Raw genomic sequence first — 16,319 nt, forward strand, 5'->3', positions numbered from 1 at the left:
AACATCTGGAAAGACAACATTCCATCCAGGCGCCTAGTCTGTCTAACTCACTCCTTTTTTCGGTACTTTATAGATTATACTTTGTCACTTTCCAAAGACTATTTTTACCTGTCAAAAAATCAACTTCCATGAACCCAAGTTCCAACACATTACTTCTACTAAATAGTAACATGCAACTTGTTACAGGAACATCTATAAATACTCCTGCCCCATCTTGGGGAGGGACATACACAAATAAGCCTAAATATTCTACCACAGTTCTCTACCAAAATACTCAGCCCAAACACCATCCTCTGTCAATTTCCATCCACTATCATTCTTTTCTCATTCTCATTACCAACTTGATCGTCGAAGTCTCTTCAATCGATACCCCCGTTTAGTCTAAGAGCTTCTTGGATCCACTCATTGTAGACATCCCTACATTAACAAAATTGACTTCAACAATTATAGATTCAGGCGCTTACAATATTCTGGTTCAGAACTACGATCAAGCTAATACAAATTATACAATCATGAGCACTAATGAGGAAAAAAGAGAGCTGCAACAGACTGATAGAACTTGGTCTAAACGGAAGTAAAGAACAAGGAGTTTTTGAAAATAAGTTCTCGATTTGTCTTGATTAATTGAATCAATAACAACCTAATGTTCTGTCGACTTATATAGCCATAGAAAGACAAAACAAATCCTACTTAAACTATTACTTCAAAACCAAATAGAAAACTATTCTTTGTCTACCAAGCTAAGCTAATTGAAAACAAACACTAATTAAAATAGTAACTACCATATAGAGTCCTTAACTAAATAATATTCACATGTTGGATTATCCTCCTTGAAATATACAAGAAACTTGGTCTTCATCATAGACCATTAACATGAGACCATCATTAGTAGTCTCATTTTATGAATATCACTCTTCAGGAGCCTGTATGGATAAAAGCTTGTGGTGGTGTGCAAATATCAAGAACTGCTACGACTCATCACCAGATAAACCGATGATGATTAATTGATTTCATGATGATGCTTAGGAGGTTACACAGAAGTTCAGTTATTACAAACTTCTTACGAACCAAGTGAATCTATTAAAAAAGCCATAGCATTGGTACAAGATTTGCATAAGATTAGCTAAACTCTACGTAAGAAGTTGTTATCCTACTATAAAAAATAGTAAACAACTCCCATGTACAAGACTTCCTCAATGAGTGAGGACGAAGACGAACATGATGTACGCAGACCTTACATTCATCTAATACATAGCTTTATGCTGATAATTTAATATCAAGGCCTCAATAGCATGCGAAAGACTAGAACGCCGATAACGATAAATCTCTGATGAGACCTCAGGTATAAGTAGGCTGCGAGGACCGACAGGTTACATCATGTTCGCACCCTTTAAATGGTTTTCCTTCATCCATTCAAGGCATTCTTCTGCAGTTCCAGAGGGATGTGCAAGCTGCCAAGCAAGCAATTTTCGTTGCTGCCAATGAAGAAGAGAGTTCGAGGATATAAAGCAACGAGTAATGTTAAAGATCCTCAAAATATAATCCCCATTTTATCTAAGTGGCATGTGAAATACCATGGATTATACACACATGTAGGACCCATTTAACATCTAATACTTCACATTGATTGGGGATAAAATGGGAGTCTCAAGCATTATTCTAAAAGGAAATTGTGTTTGATGCCATAAAGCAATATTGTGTTTGAGACCATAAAGTAATATTGTTGTACAGTAAAGAAGAAGACTCACCCATTCACTAACAAGGGGTCCTCCAGATTTAAGTTGCAAAACACTCATAATATCCTTCCCGTTGATCAATGGTTTTACTTCCCAAACCTTCTCGAGACCTGCATTCCCAAGAAAAAGAAAAATAATTACAAGTGACATGAAAAAGGAATAACCAAGAGGGCCATAGAACAAATTAATCTACCATTTCACCTCTATGGTATCCTTCAATCAAATATTTTCCCCCACCCAACTTCCTAATTCTATGAGTAATGAATGCATCTCCAATCCCAATGGCATTTTCTGGTATTAAGGGCAACTGCAATGATGCCCTATTTGCTGGGCCAACAAAAATATTGATTCGGTCCCACCTCTATTACATAAAAAATCAAGCCAACCACGTCTCCCAATACAGCCACATCAGTAAAACACAAATTTCTATACATTATCCCTTCCACCCAACATGGAGGCCAACAACATTCCATGCCTCCATGTTGTCCCCAACAAAACTACACCAAAACACACAATCCCAATACAACCAGATCAACAAAACACGTCTCTCAATACAACCATATCAGTAAAACACATTTTTCAATACAGCCAGATCAACAAAAGACAACATCTTTGTTGGCCCAACAATTATTTACTATTGCAAGTGCCCTAACAAAATTATAGGTAGTTGATAGAGACCACATAATACCCCCAACCAGAACAATTCGCAAGCTTGGGCCCATTGGGCCCTCATGTTTTTACCTCTCCCAAGCCAATGTCTCCTGGATGCTGGAGAGTCCAAGCCCACCAAACCTCCTTGCAGCCTCAGCATGAACACAACCCATGTATGTGACCCCAAGCCCACAAGAAAACTTGGTGTTCTGATTTAGAAGTGTTAAACCCAACCTTATAACTAGCACTTCTACTTCAAATCTAAGCAATGTGGGACTCTATCATACCCCCATGGATTTGAAGTCGACGCCCAAGGTGACTGCACACTGTGGCACCAGGTCTCCACAGGCTTTATAGGATCACCCTACCCTACCCAGATTCACAGGTAGCCCTTTCTATGAGGCTGAGACCAATTGGCGCTGATAGGCCCACACACACTTTAGATCGAACTGCTCCGATACCAATTGACTTAGTACCCTCAACCAGAACAATTCACACGCTTGGGCCCACTAGGCTCTCATGTCTTTACCTTTCCCAAGCCAATGTCTCATGGACGCCGGAGTGTCCAGGCCCATCAAGGCTTCTCGCAGGCCCAGCATGAGCACAACCCATGTTAGCCCAAGCCCACAAGAAAACCTGGTACTCTGATTTAGAAGTGCTAAGCCCACCCTTATAACTAGCACTTCTGCTTCACATCTAAGTGATGTGAGACTCTATCAGTAGCCCTTATCCGTTCTTCACCGCCCAAGCCAATGCAGGACCATTTCTAGAGGGAATGTTGCACAGCTCATCTTACTTCATAGTTTGGGCTGATGGGATTTAAAAAAATTCTACGCTTTTTTTTTAATACAATAAATTCTACATTGGTTGCCAACTTAAAACAAACCACCCAGATTTGGGGAGCCAACTTTGTTAAAAATAAGACAATAACAGCACATTGTGGCATCACTTTCCATTAAAAAAATACCAGTTCCATGAATTTGGCAAACTATTTTGAGATGGATTCAGTAAGTAGAACAGTAACTAAGAAAACTCTATAAAACAGAGAAATAAAGCATTCACTCTACGTACCTAGGTTGACAACGGCATTCTCAACCGCCTTAAATAGATCCTTTCTCTTGTTAATTTCAAATTGCATGTTTAAGAAACCTCGAGTATAGTCAATGTCGGCAGGATACAACAATGTAGACATCAACAAGGAAGCCCGCCAAAAATCTTTGATTTCTCTCAGCAGAAATCCTAAAATAGTGACATTGAGATATTAGCCAAAAGAAAGCTATGCAATTGAAGAACTAACAAAATAACTAATAGAACACGTTTGTCAGTGAAAATAAGATGATTGACCGCACAAAATTATCAGTATAAAAGCCATTTAAATAAAAATTATAAAGGGCTTAATCAGTGATTAATAATCTCGTTTAGAAGCCTTACTAACATTGCAAGTCTGCAACAATAACAGATCCAAGAGAGTATTTACACTTTTTTTTTAATCAAAAAGAGAGTGCTAACAGTGCATAAAAGAATGTTCACAGTGCTTGAGACTTGAGAATTTCATTAGAAATTCGATCGACGAATTGGAAAAATACCATCAAAGAATGACAGGATGAGCATACTTTACACGCATAGCGTCAATAACTTGCAGTCACATATCTCAAAATGATGGAGGAGCCTTAGGTTTATCCAACGTGGGAAATTCTAAAGAACACACCTCAGGCTGCAATGCAAAGTGCAGCAATCCACTATCACTAAATGTCTCTATTACTGGTTGAGAGAAACTGTTTTACACATCCCATCAGATCACAAAAACATTTTGGACCTCCTTTCCAAAGATTATGTAACAGTCTCAATTTGCCAATACTTGACATTTTATTAGAGACTATGCAATACTGTTTAGCTGACTTGAAGTCCCAGATTCGTTTACGCAGAGACGAAGATAACATTGTAAAAACGTTGGACAGGCTAGTGATGTTAATTTGTCAAAATTTTAATCCAAAATTTGGATCTGCTATAGTGAAGGTTCACAACTGCTGTTAAAAAAATTATATCCTAATATAGACCAGTAAGAATTTCTTACCTGTCAATATACGTAGTTTTGAATTAACAGGGACATCGACAAAATCAATTTCCCTATCAACTTCAGCAAGTTTGATGTTGTCATCTGATGTAAAACAAGGTATCAAGGACAAGAATTTTTCTAATGTATTGTTTATGTTGATAACCTACAAAAATTTGAAATTTGTGATTCACAGTAAATATATAAGTTACGAATTGATTTCATGCAAGAACCTAGCATGCATTAAATGTTAGTCAGGAAAAATTCACTTACAGTTTCAGCATCACTGGCTTTCCGCTTAAGAGACACTCTGAAGATGTGGTTGATAACAGGAATCTGCGGAGCAGGAACACCAATTAAAGTATGACAATTATGATGCTAATCTCGCACGTATAGCTACTCTTTGGATTAATAAAATTTATTAGAAAACTGAAATTTCTTTTAGAAAAAAGGGTATAGAAATGTACATCTCCATACTTAATGTGGAAATAAAGAAAAATTCATATGCTTCCCCATTTTGTTTTACATTTCCTACCAATTACTCTACTGTAAAAGAAATTCTAAATGGCTCCTCACAAAAGAAGACGAGCACACATAAAAATTAGTAAAACAAAAGGTAATATTGGTACCTTTTTAGCTTTATTATCCTTATAAGTGGCTTTTCTAAATGGGAGCAAAAGCGCAGCATACAATGAGAGCCTTCTCTGTTCATCCTGAATTCACATGTAAGAGAAACCCATTGTCAAATCCCAACAAAAAAATAATGAAAAAAGAAAAACACTCCTTAAGAAAATTGATGAATTTAAACAGCACTTACTATCTAACAGACTAACAGTCGACAAAATAAGGTCAAGAAATGACTAAGAAACTGTCCTTTGTTATTCATACCATTGTCACTTACACTGAAGGTAGCAGGTCCAATTGCTTGAATGAGGTTCCACACGGCATCCAAGTAAGAAACACAAAGCCTGAAAATATTCAAGCGGTAGCTTATGAGCATAAGGCAGAACTTCTCCTTCCACATCATTCCAGAATTTGGAATTTGTATAACACACCAAATATAATCTATGAGCTAAATCTATCATTAAGTCTGTAAAAATTATGAACAGGGAATCATAAGTCTTGGCGAAGTAGGATGCATGCAGCAGACCAATATTGAAATGCTGGAAAAGAAACCAAGTAAAACCAATTCTTCAATTTTGTCAAAATGTGACAACGGTCTCTCATGAGAAATAGCAGGAAAAAAGTATGCGTGAGAGAGAGAGAGAGAGATCAAATTAAAGGTTCTAGTAAACTCAAAGAGATGCTAAAGTAAAGATGCAGCTAAATGGAACATTCCTTGCCTGGTGCACAAGCAATTTCTACACTTGTGTCTCATGAATTAAATGCCAATTACTTTTACCATAAAGAAGCTCACAAAGCTGGTTTTGAAAGAGGAAACAATCTTAATGGATGTGACTTGTGAGTGTAAGAATCTGAAAACAATTGATGAACATGTGACGGCTAGAAGTATAGAAATTAGTTCTCAACAACTATATGCTGAACTAATAGACGTTTGACAGGGTTGGAAGCCCAGATTTAGTTCTCAACAACTATACGCTGATATTAACCAATAACCAAAGATTTGATGGATATCAGTAGATACTGTGAACATATTTACTCACTTGCCACATTAATATCAACAAAGAAAAAATCTGAATCGTTTTCTTTCCCTTTTTGATCTCTCAATGCAAAACTGGAGATGAGATTATAACTCTTACTACAATTGAGGTATTTATTTTTCTGTTCCTTTTCCATAGGTAAATAAATTAAACAAAAAGGCCCCAAAATAAGCACTATCCCAGCAGAAGGTAGGTACACAAGCGATGTCCATAGAGCAAAATAATGACCAAAATCAAAAAGCTATAATGGAAATATAAGCTAGAACATACAGAAACTAAAGAGTAAATTGTTAGCCATGCAAGAACCAAAGAGAGACAAGAAGTTAGTTGGAATCCGTGAAGAAATCCAGTTACAGTGCAAACAGGGAAAAAGGATTTATCTATGCACCCTTGACAATATTAAATATACCTGTCGCATTCTTCTGAGAGTGAAGTATCCTGCTCAGGAGGAAGACTGAACACTACCCAAAATAATGTTAAATCAGATATGTAAGTCATTGCTTGAACTGGATCAGGACCAGACATCATAAGATCAATCTGCATAAATTACAAATCATAAGGAAAAACTTCTAAACAAATGAGAAATTCATACAATTCAAGCATGGGAAATGCACCCCCCTCCCCCCCTCCCAACCCCATGAACAAGAGATTGGTAATTCCTCCATCAATGAATGTTAAGAATAGCCCATATTTGAGCATGCAAGACTAAAAGCCTTACTTCAGAACCAATGCGTTCTCTGCTAATTTTAACTCCAAGAGCCTTTTTCACATCATCACAGGCAGCAGCTTCCGTGAGTTCTTCATCTAGCGAGAATCGAAATCTCGAACCTAAATGACCCCGTATAAGCCATAAAAAATTGTGAATAAATACACAAAAAAATTGAGAAAACATAGACATTAGATGTTATGTAGACAAAAGGGAATGGACAGTAAATTAAAGAACATGAAGATTCGGCTATTGTGTAAGGCTACACAAAAGGTGCCACGGCAAATTTGTCAGGGATTCAATCAATGTCGAAGGATGCATCAACTAGAACTATCTGCCGAGTCATAAAGATTTGGTACACTGACATTTCAGTAATTACTAATCAGCAGAAATTTCATTGGATGTTACTTTTCACAATGAGTATCCAAATTTGCATTATTATAGGGAAATGGCCACAAAAATTACAACGGACTATTCAACTCAACCCTCACCAAAACCAATTGGTTGTATTTATACAAGACTGGTTCACGCCCTTCGTCATAGGCCTTATAAGAGCCAATAAAATGTGAGTCCAATATCAAATGTTAATTTTAGCTTCCTCTATAAGCCTTCAACATGTTTTAATGAGTTAACAAGGTTTATTGGACTGAATCGGGTTTTTTAAACAAGTCATGGAGTGTCTCCGTCATAAATGAAAAGCTTGCAAACGAATTCGCTCATAAAACTGCAGAAAACCCTTTGGGAACTTGACGTTTCAAGAGCAAGACATACAAATATGGATTAAGATACTCCCCTAAAGTCAGTAAGGTTTACAAAGGCAAATTCATGAGGATAGTACCCCCAAAAGAAGATGGGTCAGTTGATAAGGAAAATTGTCCTCTTTAAGTATTTGCCAGTAACATAACAGCTTTTATCAACAGTAAATGTTATCAATCCAATCAATGTGCTTTGTGCATGATGGAAATTGTCCGAGATGACCGTATTATGACTGGCAGAAATGAGAAAACACAGGCGCTCTATTACACAAGATACCAGTAATCTGCTTTAAAACAAAAAGGCATTGGAAATATGCGAGAAGGATCCAAAGCGAGCTGAATTGGTGGAAAAGGCTAAAAGATGTATATATAACAGTTTAGACATCAAGCTTTGTTGAACTGACTAAGTCTAATTCATAAAATTCCAGGACATGTTTAATTTCAAAATTTCTCTATAAATAAAACGGTAAAACCTTTCCTTATGTAATATAGAAGAATTGAAGGAAAAAAAAAAACTCCATACCAAAACGAATAGCACGAAGAACTCGAAGTGGATCATCTAAAAATGTAGCTTTGGGAGGTAAAGGAGTCACTATTTTTCCAGATCTCAGATCAGCAACACCTGTAATGAAAGACAGAGAAGGCAAGAATTGATTGAAAACAACATATTTATAGAAATAAATGTAAAGATTCTGAAAAAGAATATGGTAGGGGATGGAAACCTGTACTAACCTCTTCCAGTAAGATCTTCAACTAAGCCAGTGTTGATGTTGTAGAACAAGCTGGCAAACGCAAGAAATAAATAGTAAGAATCCAGTTGAGAGCAATACTGTGAAAACATCATAAATGGCATGCAAGAGATACAAAATTACAAGGAAGCTATTCATAAGTAAAAAAGAAGATATGAAGTTGACATGATTGAGAAAATGTAAACGACTTGGACTCACTACGAAATAATAAGCAAATTGCTAACATCTAATCATTCCTTACATCATTCACTGGAGCATTGCTTCAATTTAGCCCTTACAATTCGATGTGCCAAAACTGAAATCCACACCCTATGAATGCAGATGACACTCAACAACAATTATTCACATGATTTGATCCATACCTGTTAATGGTCAAATCCCTTCTATATGCATCCTCTTCTGCAGTACCAAATTTCTGTGATAAGACATGAGTAACTCAGATGTTAAAACAAAATATCAAAATATATTCAGCATCCATCAAAATTTCAACCTCCGACCATTTAGAGCAATGAGGTAGATGGGAAGAAATGTTGAAAGAATGAACAACAGAAATAGAGTTCTCCCTGCATTATAAATATTCATACTAGGGAAGTACATCACAATGACAATACTATCATTTTCCATAATAATCTAGTGTCTCAACAGTCATGCTAAAACCGGACCATAGATAATAAAAGATGAATATTTTGTCACAAAAATAATTCACCCAAGTGCTCCCTAGTGTTTAAAGAAAATCAGTAAGCTGGCTTCCGAACTTGACATAATTAATAAACTTCTGTTGCATTTCCGTCAAAGCAAAGTGACAATACAAAAGCCTGTTGCTAAATGTTCCCAAGGAAATGACACCTGAAAGAGCTGTTTCATCTGCATTAACAGGCATAGTTTATTATTCAAATGCTACACTTGACCATAAAATGTTTTCTTGCTTTTATTTCCTTGAAAAATAATCATTATTGTTGCTCATCCATCTAATGAAGGAAATTCGAGAAAATCATCTGCAAACCCCTGTGTGTGTGTGGGGGGGGGGGGGGGGGGGGGTGGTGGGAAGCAACATGCTTAAAGTTTACCCAGACAGGTCCACATCACACTGAAGCAGCTTTAAGGTTCAAAAGAAACTCATTGAGTGGCTCTAGAGGAGAATAAAAATTGACTCAATAAACTACACTCCACTGAATGAGCGGCTCCAGAGGAGAATAAAAATTGACTCAATAAACTACACTCCACTGGATCACAAAATATTCTTTTGATCAGTAAAACAAATTTTATCACACGTAGGTCACCAAGAAGATTTTCCCTTATACAAAGAATCTATGATAAACAATAACTGTAATATCTGATAATACATTACCATCAAGGCATCAATCCATCTATAATTGGTAACTCCTAGTGCAGCCCTGACCAAGTAATCCAAAATCTCATGTACTCAAAATTTACATAATCATAATAATGTCAAGAACAACTTAAGACTATATCACATCTGGGCACAAGGCATATTACTGAAGTACAAGAAACTAAAAATTAACTGCAAAAATATTCTCATACCATAGTAGGAATCCGGCTGTCCTCAGTATAGTCTTCGCACCTCAAGTTTACAAAATCAATCCATAAACTACAAAGGCGAATCCTAGCAGTTTCCAAGTGCTTGGATTGGTCAGGGTTGCTGCAAAAGTTAAAATCGGAATAATCATTTTGATAGCACACAGAAATTCAGAAGAAAAAGTAGTATAATGGACTGCACACAAATGTACAGTTGCAACCAAACAATAACAACTATATGAACGATCATCCAAAAGAAAAGTAGCATTCACATAAGATAGCACATGCTTTTCTACAGATTTTGATTTTTCTGAACTAAGCAAAATTATGAAAACGAGGAGAAACCCTGATACACAAAGCAATATCATCGTGATTCAAGTTATAGAAGGCAAAGAGGATTTTCAAAAACAAAGACACACACACATAAGACCCCTGAGCTTAATAGCCAGAGGATTGGAAAGACAAACGTAAATGCAAATCTAAATATTAGCTCAACAGTAAGCACCAGCAGAAAAGACACCCGTAGCGTCAGCTATAGCTTTAGAGACTGGAAAATCACCATTTCCAGCAGAAATATCATTATAATTACTTTTAAGGGTTCGGTTGGGGAAGGGGGGAGGAGGAATACTTAAAGTTTACCAGCAAACATTATAATAGTCATGCCTAATTGTCTCTCTCTCAAAGTCAAAATATTATTTTCCCAGCACATCAAGAACTTTAGTGCTTTACATGAAAAAGGGGACCGGACATAAAGTCTCTGAACCGAGTCCAAGAAATAGTAAAGAAAAGATGAAACTACAGCATGCAAAATACATTATACACCTATATAAAGAAAGTTCACCCATAATTTATGGGTCAGAATTTATTAAGATTGAAAAGTTACATTTATTCAATTTTCTAATTAGATTTTCAGATAAAGCTCATGCATAACTCTGCCTGCGCCTGTAACCGGCCCTAAGCTCGGATAAAGGAGGAGGGTTGCGGTAGGTCGGCAGCCAGCGGAAAACTTTTCCAAACATATGAACATGAGTCTAAATGAGAAGATAGCCTATATTATGCATAAAATAAGGATATAAAAAATTTTACTATGATTAACGATATGTATGAAAGAGCCATAGCTAGTGTTAGGACTATTGGAGGATTGGAGGAGTTACAGGGGAGTTTCCCATTACAATAGGATTGCACCAGGAGTCGGTACTAAGCCCGTTCCTATTTATTATAGTGATGGTTGAACTCACACGACACATCTAGGGTGAGACACCTTGATGAATGTTGCTTGCGGATGATATAGTTCTAGTAGATACAATGATATCGGGAGTTAACTGAAAACTCGAAATATGGAAGCAAGCATTAGAGTCTAAAAGATTTAAACTAAGTACAACTTAAACAGAATATATGAAATGTAAGTTTAGTAAGAGTAAACAAGAGAACGAACAAGCAATTGATTTAGATAGGAGAAAAGTAACAAAAAGTAAGGCTTTTAAATATCTTGGACCAATAATAGGATTAAAAACGGGTGGAGTAACTGAAAGAGTGCTTTGGGGTTTTATCGACCAAAGGATTCCCTTGAGATTGGGAAAATTCTATAGGTAACTATATGACCCGCAATGATGTATGATTCCGAATGTTGGGTTATGAAGAGTCAACATATCCAAAAAAGGCATGAAGCAAAAAATGTGAAATGCTTCGTTAGATGTGTGGTCACACTAGGAAAGATTTAATAATAAATGAGATTATTAGATCTAAGGTAGGAGTAGCACATATTGAAGATAAGTTACGAGAAAATCGTTTAAGATGTTATGGACTTGTTCAACGTAGAGATAACGGTGCGGCGGTGAGGAGGAACGAGATAATTTGAATAGGAGAGAGTAGGAGGCAACAAGGAAGACCAAAAAACACATGGCTTGAAGTAATCAGAAATGATATGAAGTTAATAGAAGTGGATTAATGTATGATCCATGACAGAAATGAATAAAGAAAATGGATACATGTGGTGGATTCCCATTGATGTTCTCATAAACTTGTGTAGCCGACCCAAAACTTTTTGGGATAAAGGCTTTGATGATGATGATGAAGAAGCTCATGCATGACCAAAAACAAAGAGCAAATAAAGTACATACCACGGAATAACTGCAAGTCCCTGTGCCTCTTCTCCAACTGATGACAAATACTCCTTAACCTTATCAACAAATTCACTACCCAGCATATTGTCAAGAGCAATATCAATGTCATAACATTCTTTCCCAAGAAGCTGTAAGCAAAACGAAAAATTCATTAAGGGTCATCTGACCTATAACAACTAATCAAACACAAAACACAAAGAAAATAATGCAGGCATAAATGTCATTCCTCAATCGGCTTGACAGTAGGTATGGTAGTATGTAATGCAACAGCAACACATCCAAAAGAGCAATTTTCAGTTCCCATGATTCAAAGAGTTCTAGAGAGTATTGCTAGAAGAATTTGTCACCCATAACGCCATTGTCGACACCTTAAGCTTGAGTCCATCTTTTCAATTATCTCTCTATTCTTGTAGTTTTCCTAACTTACGTATCCCTTTGGCTTTCCACTCTATAACACAATAAGAAAAGATTCTTTCCTGGCATATCATCTCATTTCTTTTTAAAGTGACACCAAAACAAAGAGAATTCACCTCAATTTTCCACAACTCTCTGTAACTTAACATGCCGCTAATATACCTTCTATTCCACACCCTACTTTGCTAGCAGAACTAAAACTAGAGAACCTGCAAAGGTCTAGCAAGACCGAATGCTTAAAAATAAAGCAAAACAGGAAAAAAAAAATTCAAGCCTTGACACATTGTCCGCAAAGCCAAATATCAATACACCACTTCTCCTCCTAAAAGAAGTCCTCGTATGAACCATCTGTGGATGCCACACCATCTCCACTAGCAAAATTTCACCCCTAACTCTATTCATATACATACACACGTTGTAGGAATATACACAGAGGCTCTTACCTTGTCTCGAACCCAGCCACCAGCGACACGAAGCTCAGTTTGGAGATCAAAGTGACGAAGAGTACCGAGGAGGCGATCAAAAATCTGCTTCTCAGTATCAGTCAAATCAATTTTCTCCTTGACTTGGAATTGTCCTGGTCCTCCTGGAGATGTTGCCATTACTCTGTAACTCCAACACCTGAAACTTAAGGGTTTGGCCCTGGTAAGTGGAGACCAAGCGTTTCGAAACTTAACAGTTATGCGACTATGTGGAGCTGCAGAACGGAAGAGCAGCCGAAGGGGTTGTACTTGGAGCTCGATAGCTTGGTTCAGAAGTGGTAACATGCCTGATGTCTCTCCCTAAATACCCGGAGTTGCGCTAATGGACTGGGTGATAGATCATTGGGTCTTATCAATTGCAATGGTTTGTATTTTAAGGAGGCATGTAAGGGTCACCATTTGATCCGCGGGCTTGGGCTTAGGCCTGGCTCGGGTTTGTCGGCCAAAGCTCGACTCAGTCTGAAATTATATCGGGTCTGGGCGGGCCTAGGCTCCATTTTTGGACCCGGCTCGAAACCTGACACATTAGGCCAATTTTGGGTTGGCTTGAGTTTGAAGCCCCGCCCAAGTTCGACTAAGCAACATACATTATATATATATTATATATATATATATATATTACATACATATATATATATACAGAAATTCTTCTATTTGGTCCACATAGGAGAATTCCTGTATATATATATACACATGCATATATATAATACATTTTTTTTTTAAATATATATATATATATATATATATATATATATATATATAGTCAAAAGTCTGGCCCGACCTGACCCAAAGGCCCGAGCCTTGGGGCTGGGGCCTTATTTTGAGGGTCAAGCCCGGCCTGAAGCTCGATTCTCAAAATCGAGCTCGGGCCTGCCCGATGCCGACCCTAAGGGGCATAGATGCACAAAAAGTAATATTTGATGGGGCATGGAGAAATGGATTGATACAACAATGACATTTTAATGGTCTTTTTTTGTTGTGGCATGGAGAGAGGAGGTGACTTTGGTTGGCTCATATGTTAGCCCTATTTATGGATCCCACCTCTATTACACAAAAAATAAAGAGAACAAATTTACACCATTATACCAAAGACATCCAAAAACAAACAAAAATGCACCATTGTGTGCCAAAGATATTCATTCCTTGTTATGTCACCAAAACACTACTCCAAGAAAAAAAATCTAATGGCCCAAACGCAATGGCATCATTGCAATTGCTTAACTACAATGGTTGCTTTTTGTTGTGGCATGAATGTGTTTTTTCTTGGGCCATGGAGATAAATTATTCTTCAAATTATTCATGGTATGTACTGGAATTGTTTGTAGATTGAATTGATAGATAATGTGTAATTATTGGAAGATGTGCTATTTGATTATTGAAGGTGAAAACTTAGGATCTTCTTGACTATTTTTCAAGAATTGATGTTTTTGTTGCTCATTGACTGTGAATGACGATTGGGCATCCGTTAATTTGTTTATATGTTAACATGTACTCATAATAGTAGATTTTGTCTGATTTCCATTTTTATTAGTTCTTTCTTGAATTGTTCTATTAGTTGGAAAGGTGATTGTGATGAGAAGATGAACATTGCATAGATGTTTTAGATACCTTTTGATGCTACTAAATGATCATAATAGATGTGTTTCAATGAAAATATCGCATATATTCTCTGCCTTGTCCTTTAATTGGGGAATTCAAACATATCGTGATCAATGCATTAGAATCAAATTCTCACTTATGAACTTAATTCAAAGTCTAGTATAAAACAGAATAGTTAATGAGTAAGAGTAACAACATGCTTAGTTTCCATTTGTTTGAGATGCTAAATGTCCATTTTTTGGTTTAGGTCACACCATTAATATTTATGTTATCTTTATGCTTATTATGCAATTACTCTAAGACTTGGATTTCCTACAACATTTGACTCCATAACCTGTTCAATTACATGAACATTTACATATAACATGTCATGTCTTTTTTTTTTTCAGGAACAATATGCAAGATCACTATCCTTCAAAACATATAAGCAATACTTCAAAGATTTATAAAAACAGGGCAAACATCACCAGCTCACCGCAACCGCTTATCAATACCCAAAGAAAACTTAGAGCATTCAATAACTCTACTCCCATGAACTCTAATAAGGTCGAGGAGTATGAACAACTTAAACAACTTGTTCAAGATCTAGAAGCTCAACTTGAAGGTAAATATTTTCATTTTTAAGTGCATGTGAGAATGATTTTGTTACTAGTCCAAATTTTTAATTGTCGTGAAATCTGTATAATTTCATAACTACGTCAAGTGGATACGATTGATCATGTGAGTCCTTCACGTAGTTCTTGAGGTCGTGGAAAGCGAGCTTCTACCTCCAATGTTGCACCTAAGAGGTAGTTATTTTCAAACATAATATTACCTACATTAGAATTTTGTGTTAACGATTGTAACATATCACAAATTTTGTGATACACATGTATTGATAATAGTTGGCAATATTTTTAGACGCATATAGATGAGGTGTGCTTGCATTGTCGGGTAGTCCAAAATGTAAGAAGAAATTGCATAACAATTATTTTGGCTCTAAATGTTGGCATAAATGAAGCCATCAAATGAAAACCATTGTAGATTGCTCAATTCCATTCTCTTGCCACATCACACATTCACAATTCCCAATGCCTTTCATTGTCCCCAACAATGGGCAACCAGTGTGGTTGCTTTAGTGGCTTTATTTTGTTGGACCAAGCAAGTGAGCATGGACTTTAGTTGGCTCATATGCTTGCTTGGTTTATGAATTTATGTCATGTATGAGCCCATTTTTTAAGAAAATTTTATCTTACTCTTGACGATCCAAGCAAGTTATAATATACAATTGTGTGATTTTCATATATCTTCGTATATCATATCACCAAAACACACTTCCCCATAACTCTATTGGCCCAATAACAATAACACCATTGCAATTGCTTTACAAAAACAAAATCCATGCCAAAGAAGGAAGCAAGCCAACATGAGGACCAACCAAAATCCATGCTCTCATGCTTCGCCCAACAAAAATAGCCCACCAAAGTAGCATCATTGTAGATGTCATTTGATCTATGGCCAAACAAAAATCACAAAAAGACATCCATGCCCAAACAAAAATGCATTATTGCAATTGTTTATCAGTACATGGAGAATGAAGGCTAAGTCCAGGCCAAAATTATGGGTTTTTTTACCATCTAAAATTGAATTCAATATAGTTTAAGGGCCATTAGATTTTTTGGTTTTGTGTTTTGGTGACATGGTAAACTTTGGCAGGAATTTAGGGGCAGCACCTTCGGAAAATTTTATAGGGCATTTTACAACAATACAACTCATTCAAATGATACATATCAATAAACATTCATATTGATTTTTGATCTCATAAAGTAACCCAAAATGTTTTTTTTTTTGAAAAGGTCAGTGACCAATAATATA

The 16,319-nt window shown here is 36.5% G+C and overlaps 1 protein-coding gene across 1 annotated transcript; it reads right to left on the reverse strand.

Annotated features, from left to right (window-relative positions):
• Positions 1 to 1,046: 1,046 nt before the first annotated feature.
• On the reverse strand, positions 1,047 to 13,276 carry LOC119997276 (tRNA nucleotidyltransferase cca2-like). The gene is made up of 15 exons (XM_038844176.1): positions 12,828 to 13,276; positions 11,968 to 12,098; positions 9,854 to 9,971; positions 8,674 to 8,726; positions 8,295 to 8,344; positions 8,086 to 8,184; positions 6,820 to 6,929; positions 6,511 to 6,638; positions 5,342 to 5,408; positions 5,070 to 5,153; positions 4,714 to 4,776; positions 4,462 to 4,606; positions 3,459 to 3,626; positions 1,749 to 1,846; positions 1,047 to 1,475 (listed from the first exon to the last, which is right to left on the reverse strand). Exons 1-15 carry the CDS (start codon positions 13,149 to 13,151, stop codon positions 1,371 to 1,373), a joined length of 1,743 nt encoding a protein of 580 aa, XP_038700104.1. The 5' UTR covers positions 13,152 to 13,276; the 3' UTR covers positions 1,047 to 1,370.
• Between the last annotated feature and the right edge of the window lie 3,043 nt (positions 13,277 to 16,319).

Source organism: Tripterygium wilfordii, chromosome 4 (assembly GCF_013401445.1).
Source record: "Tripterygium wilfordii isolate XIE 37 chromosome 4, ASM1340144v1, whole genome shotgun sequence".
Lineage (NCBI taxonomy): Eukaryota > Viridiplantae > Streptophyta > Magnoliopsida > Celastrales > Celastraceae > Tripterygium > Tripterygium wilfordii.

Excerpts from the sequence above, each read along its gene's own strand:
- LOC119997276 (XM_038844176.1), bottom strand. The coding sequence starts at position 13,151 with ATGTTACCACTTCTGAACCAAGCTATCGAGCTCCAAGTACAACCCCTT. Across the intron at positions 9,972-11,967 it reads GGACTTGCAGTTATTCCGTG|CAACCCTGACCAATCCAAGC; the intron begins GTATGTACTTTA and ends TAACTTTTGCAG. Across the intron at positions 8,185-8,294 it reads TGAAGATCTTACTGGAAGAG|GTGTTGCTGATCTGAGATCT; the intron begins GTTAGTACAGGT and ends CTTTCATTACAG.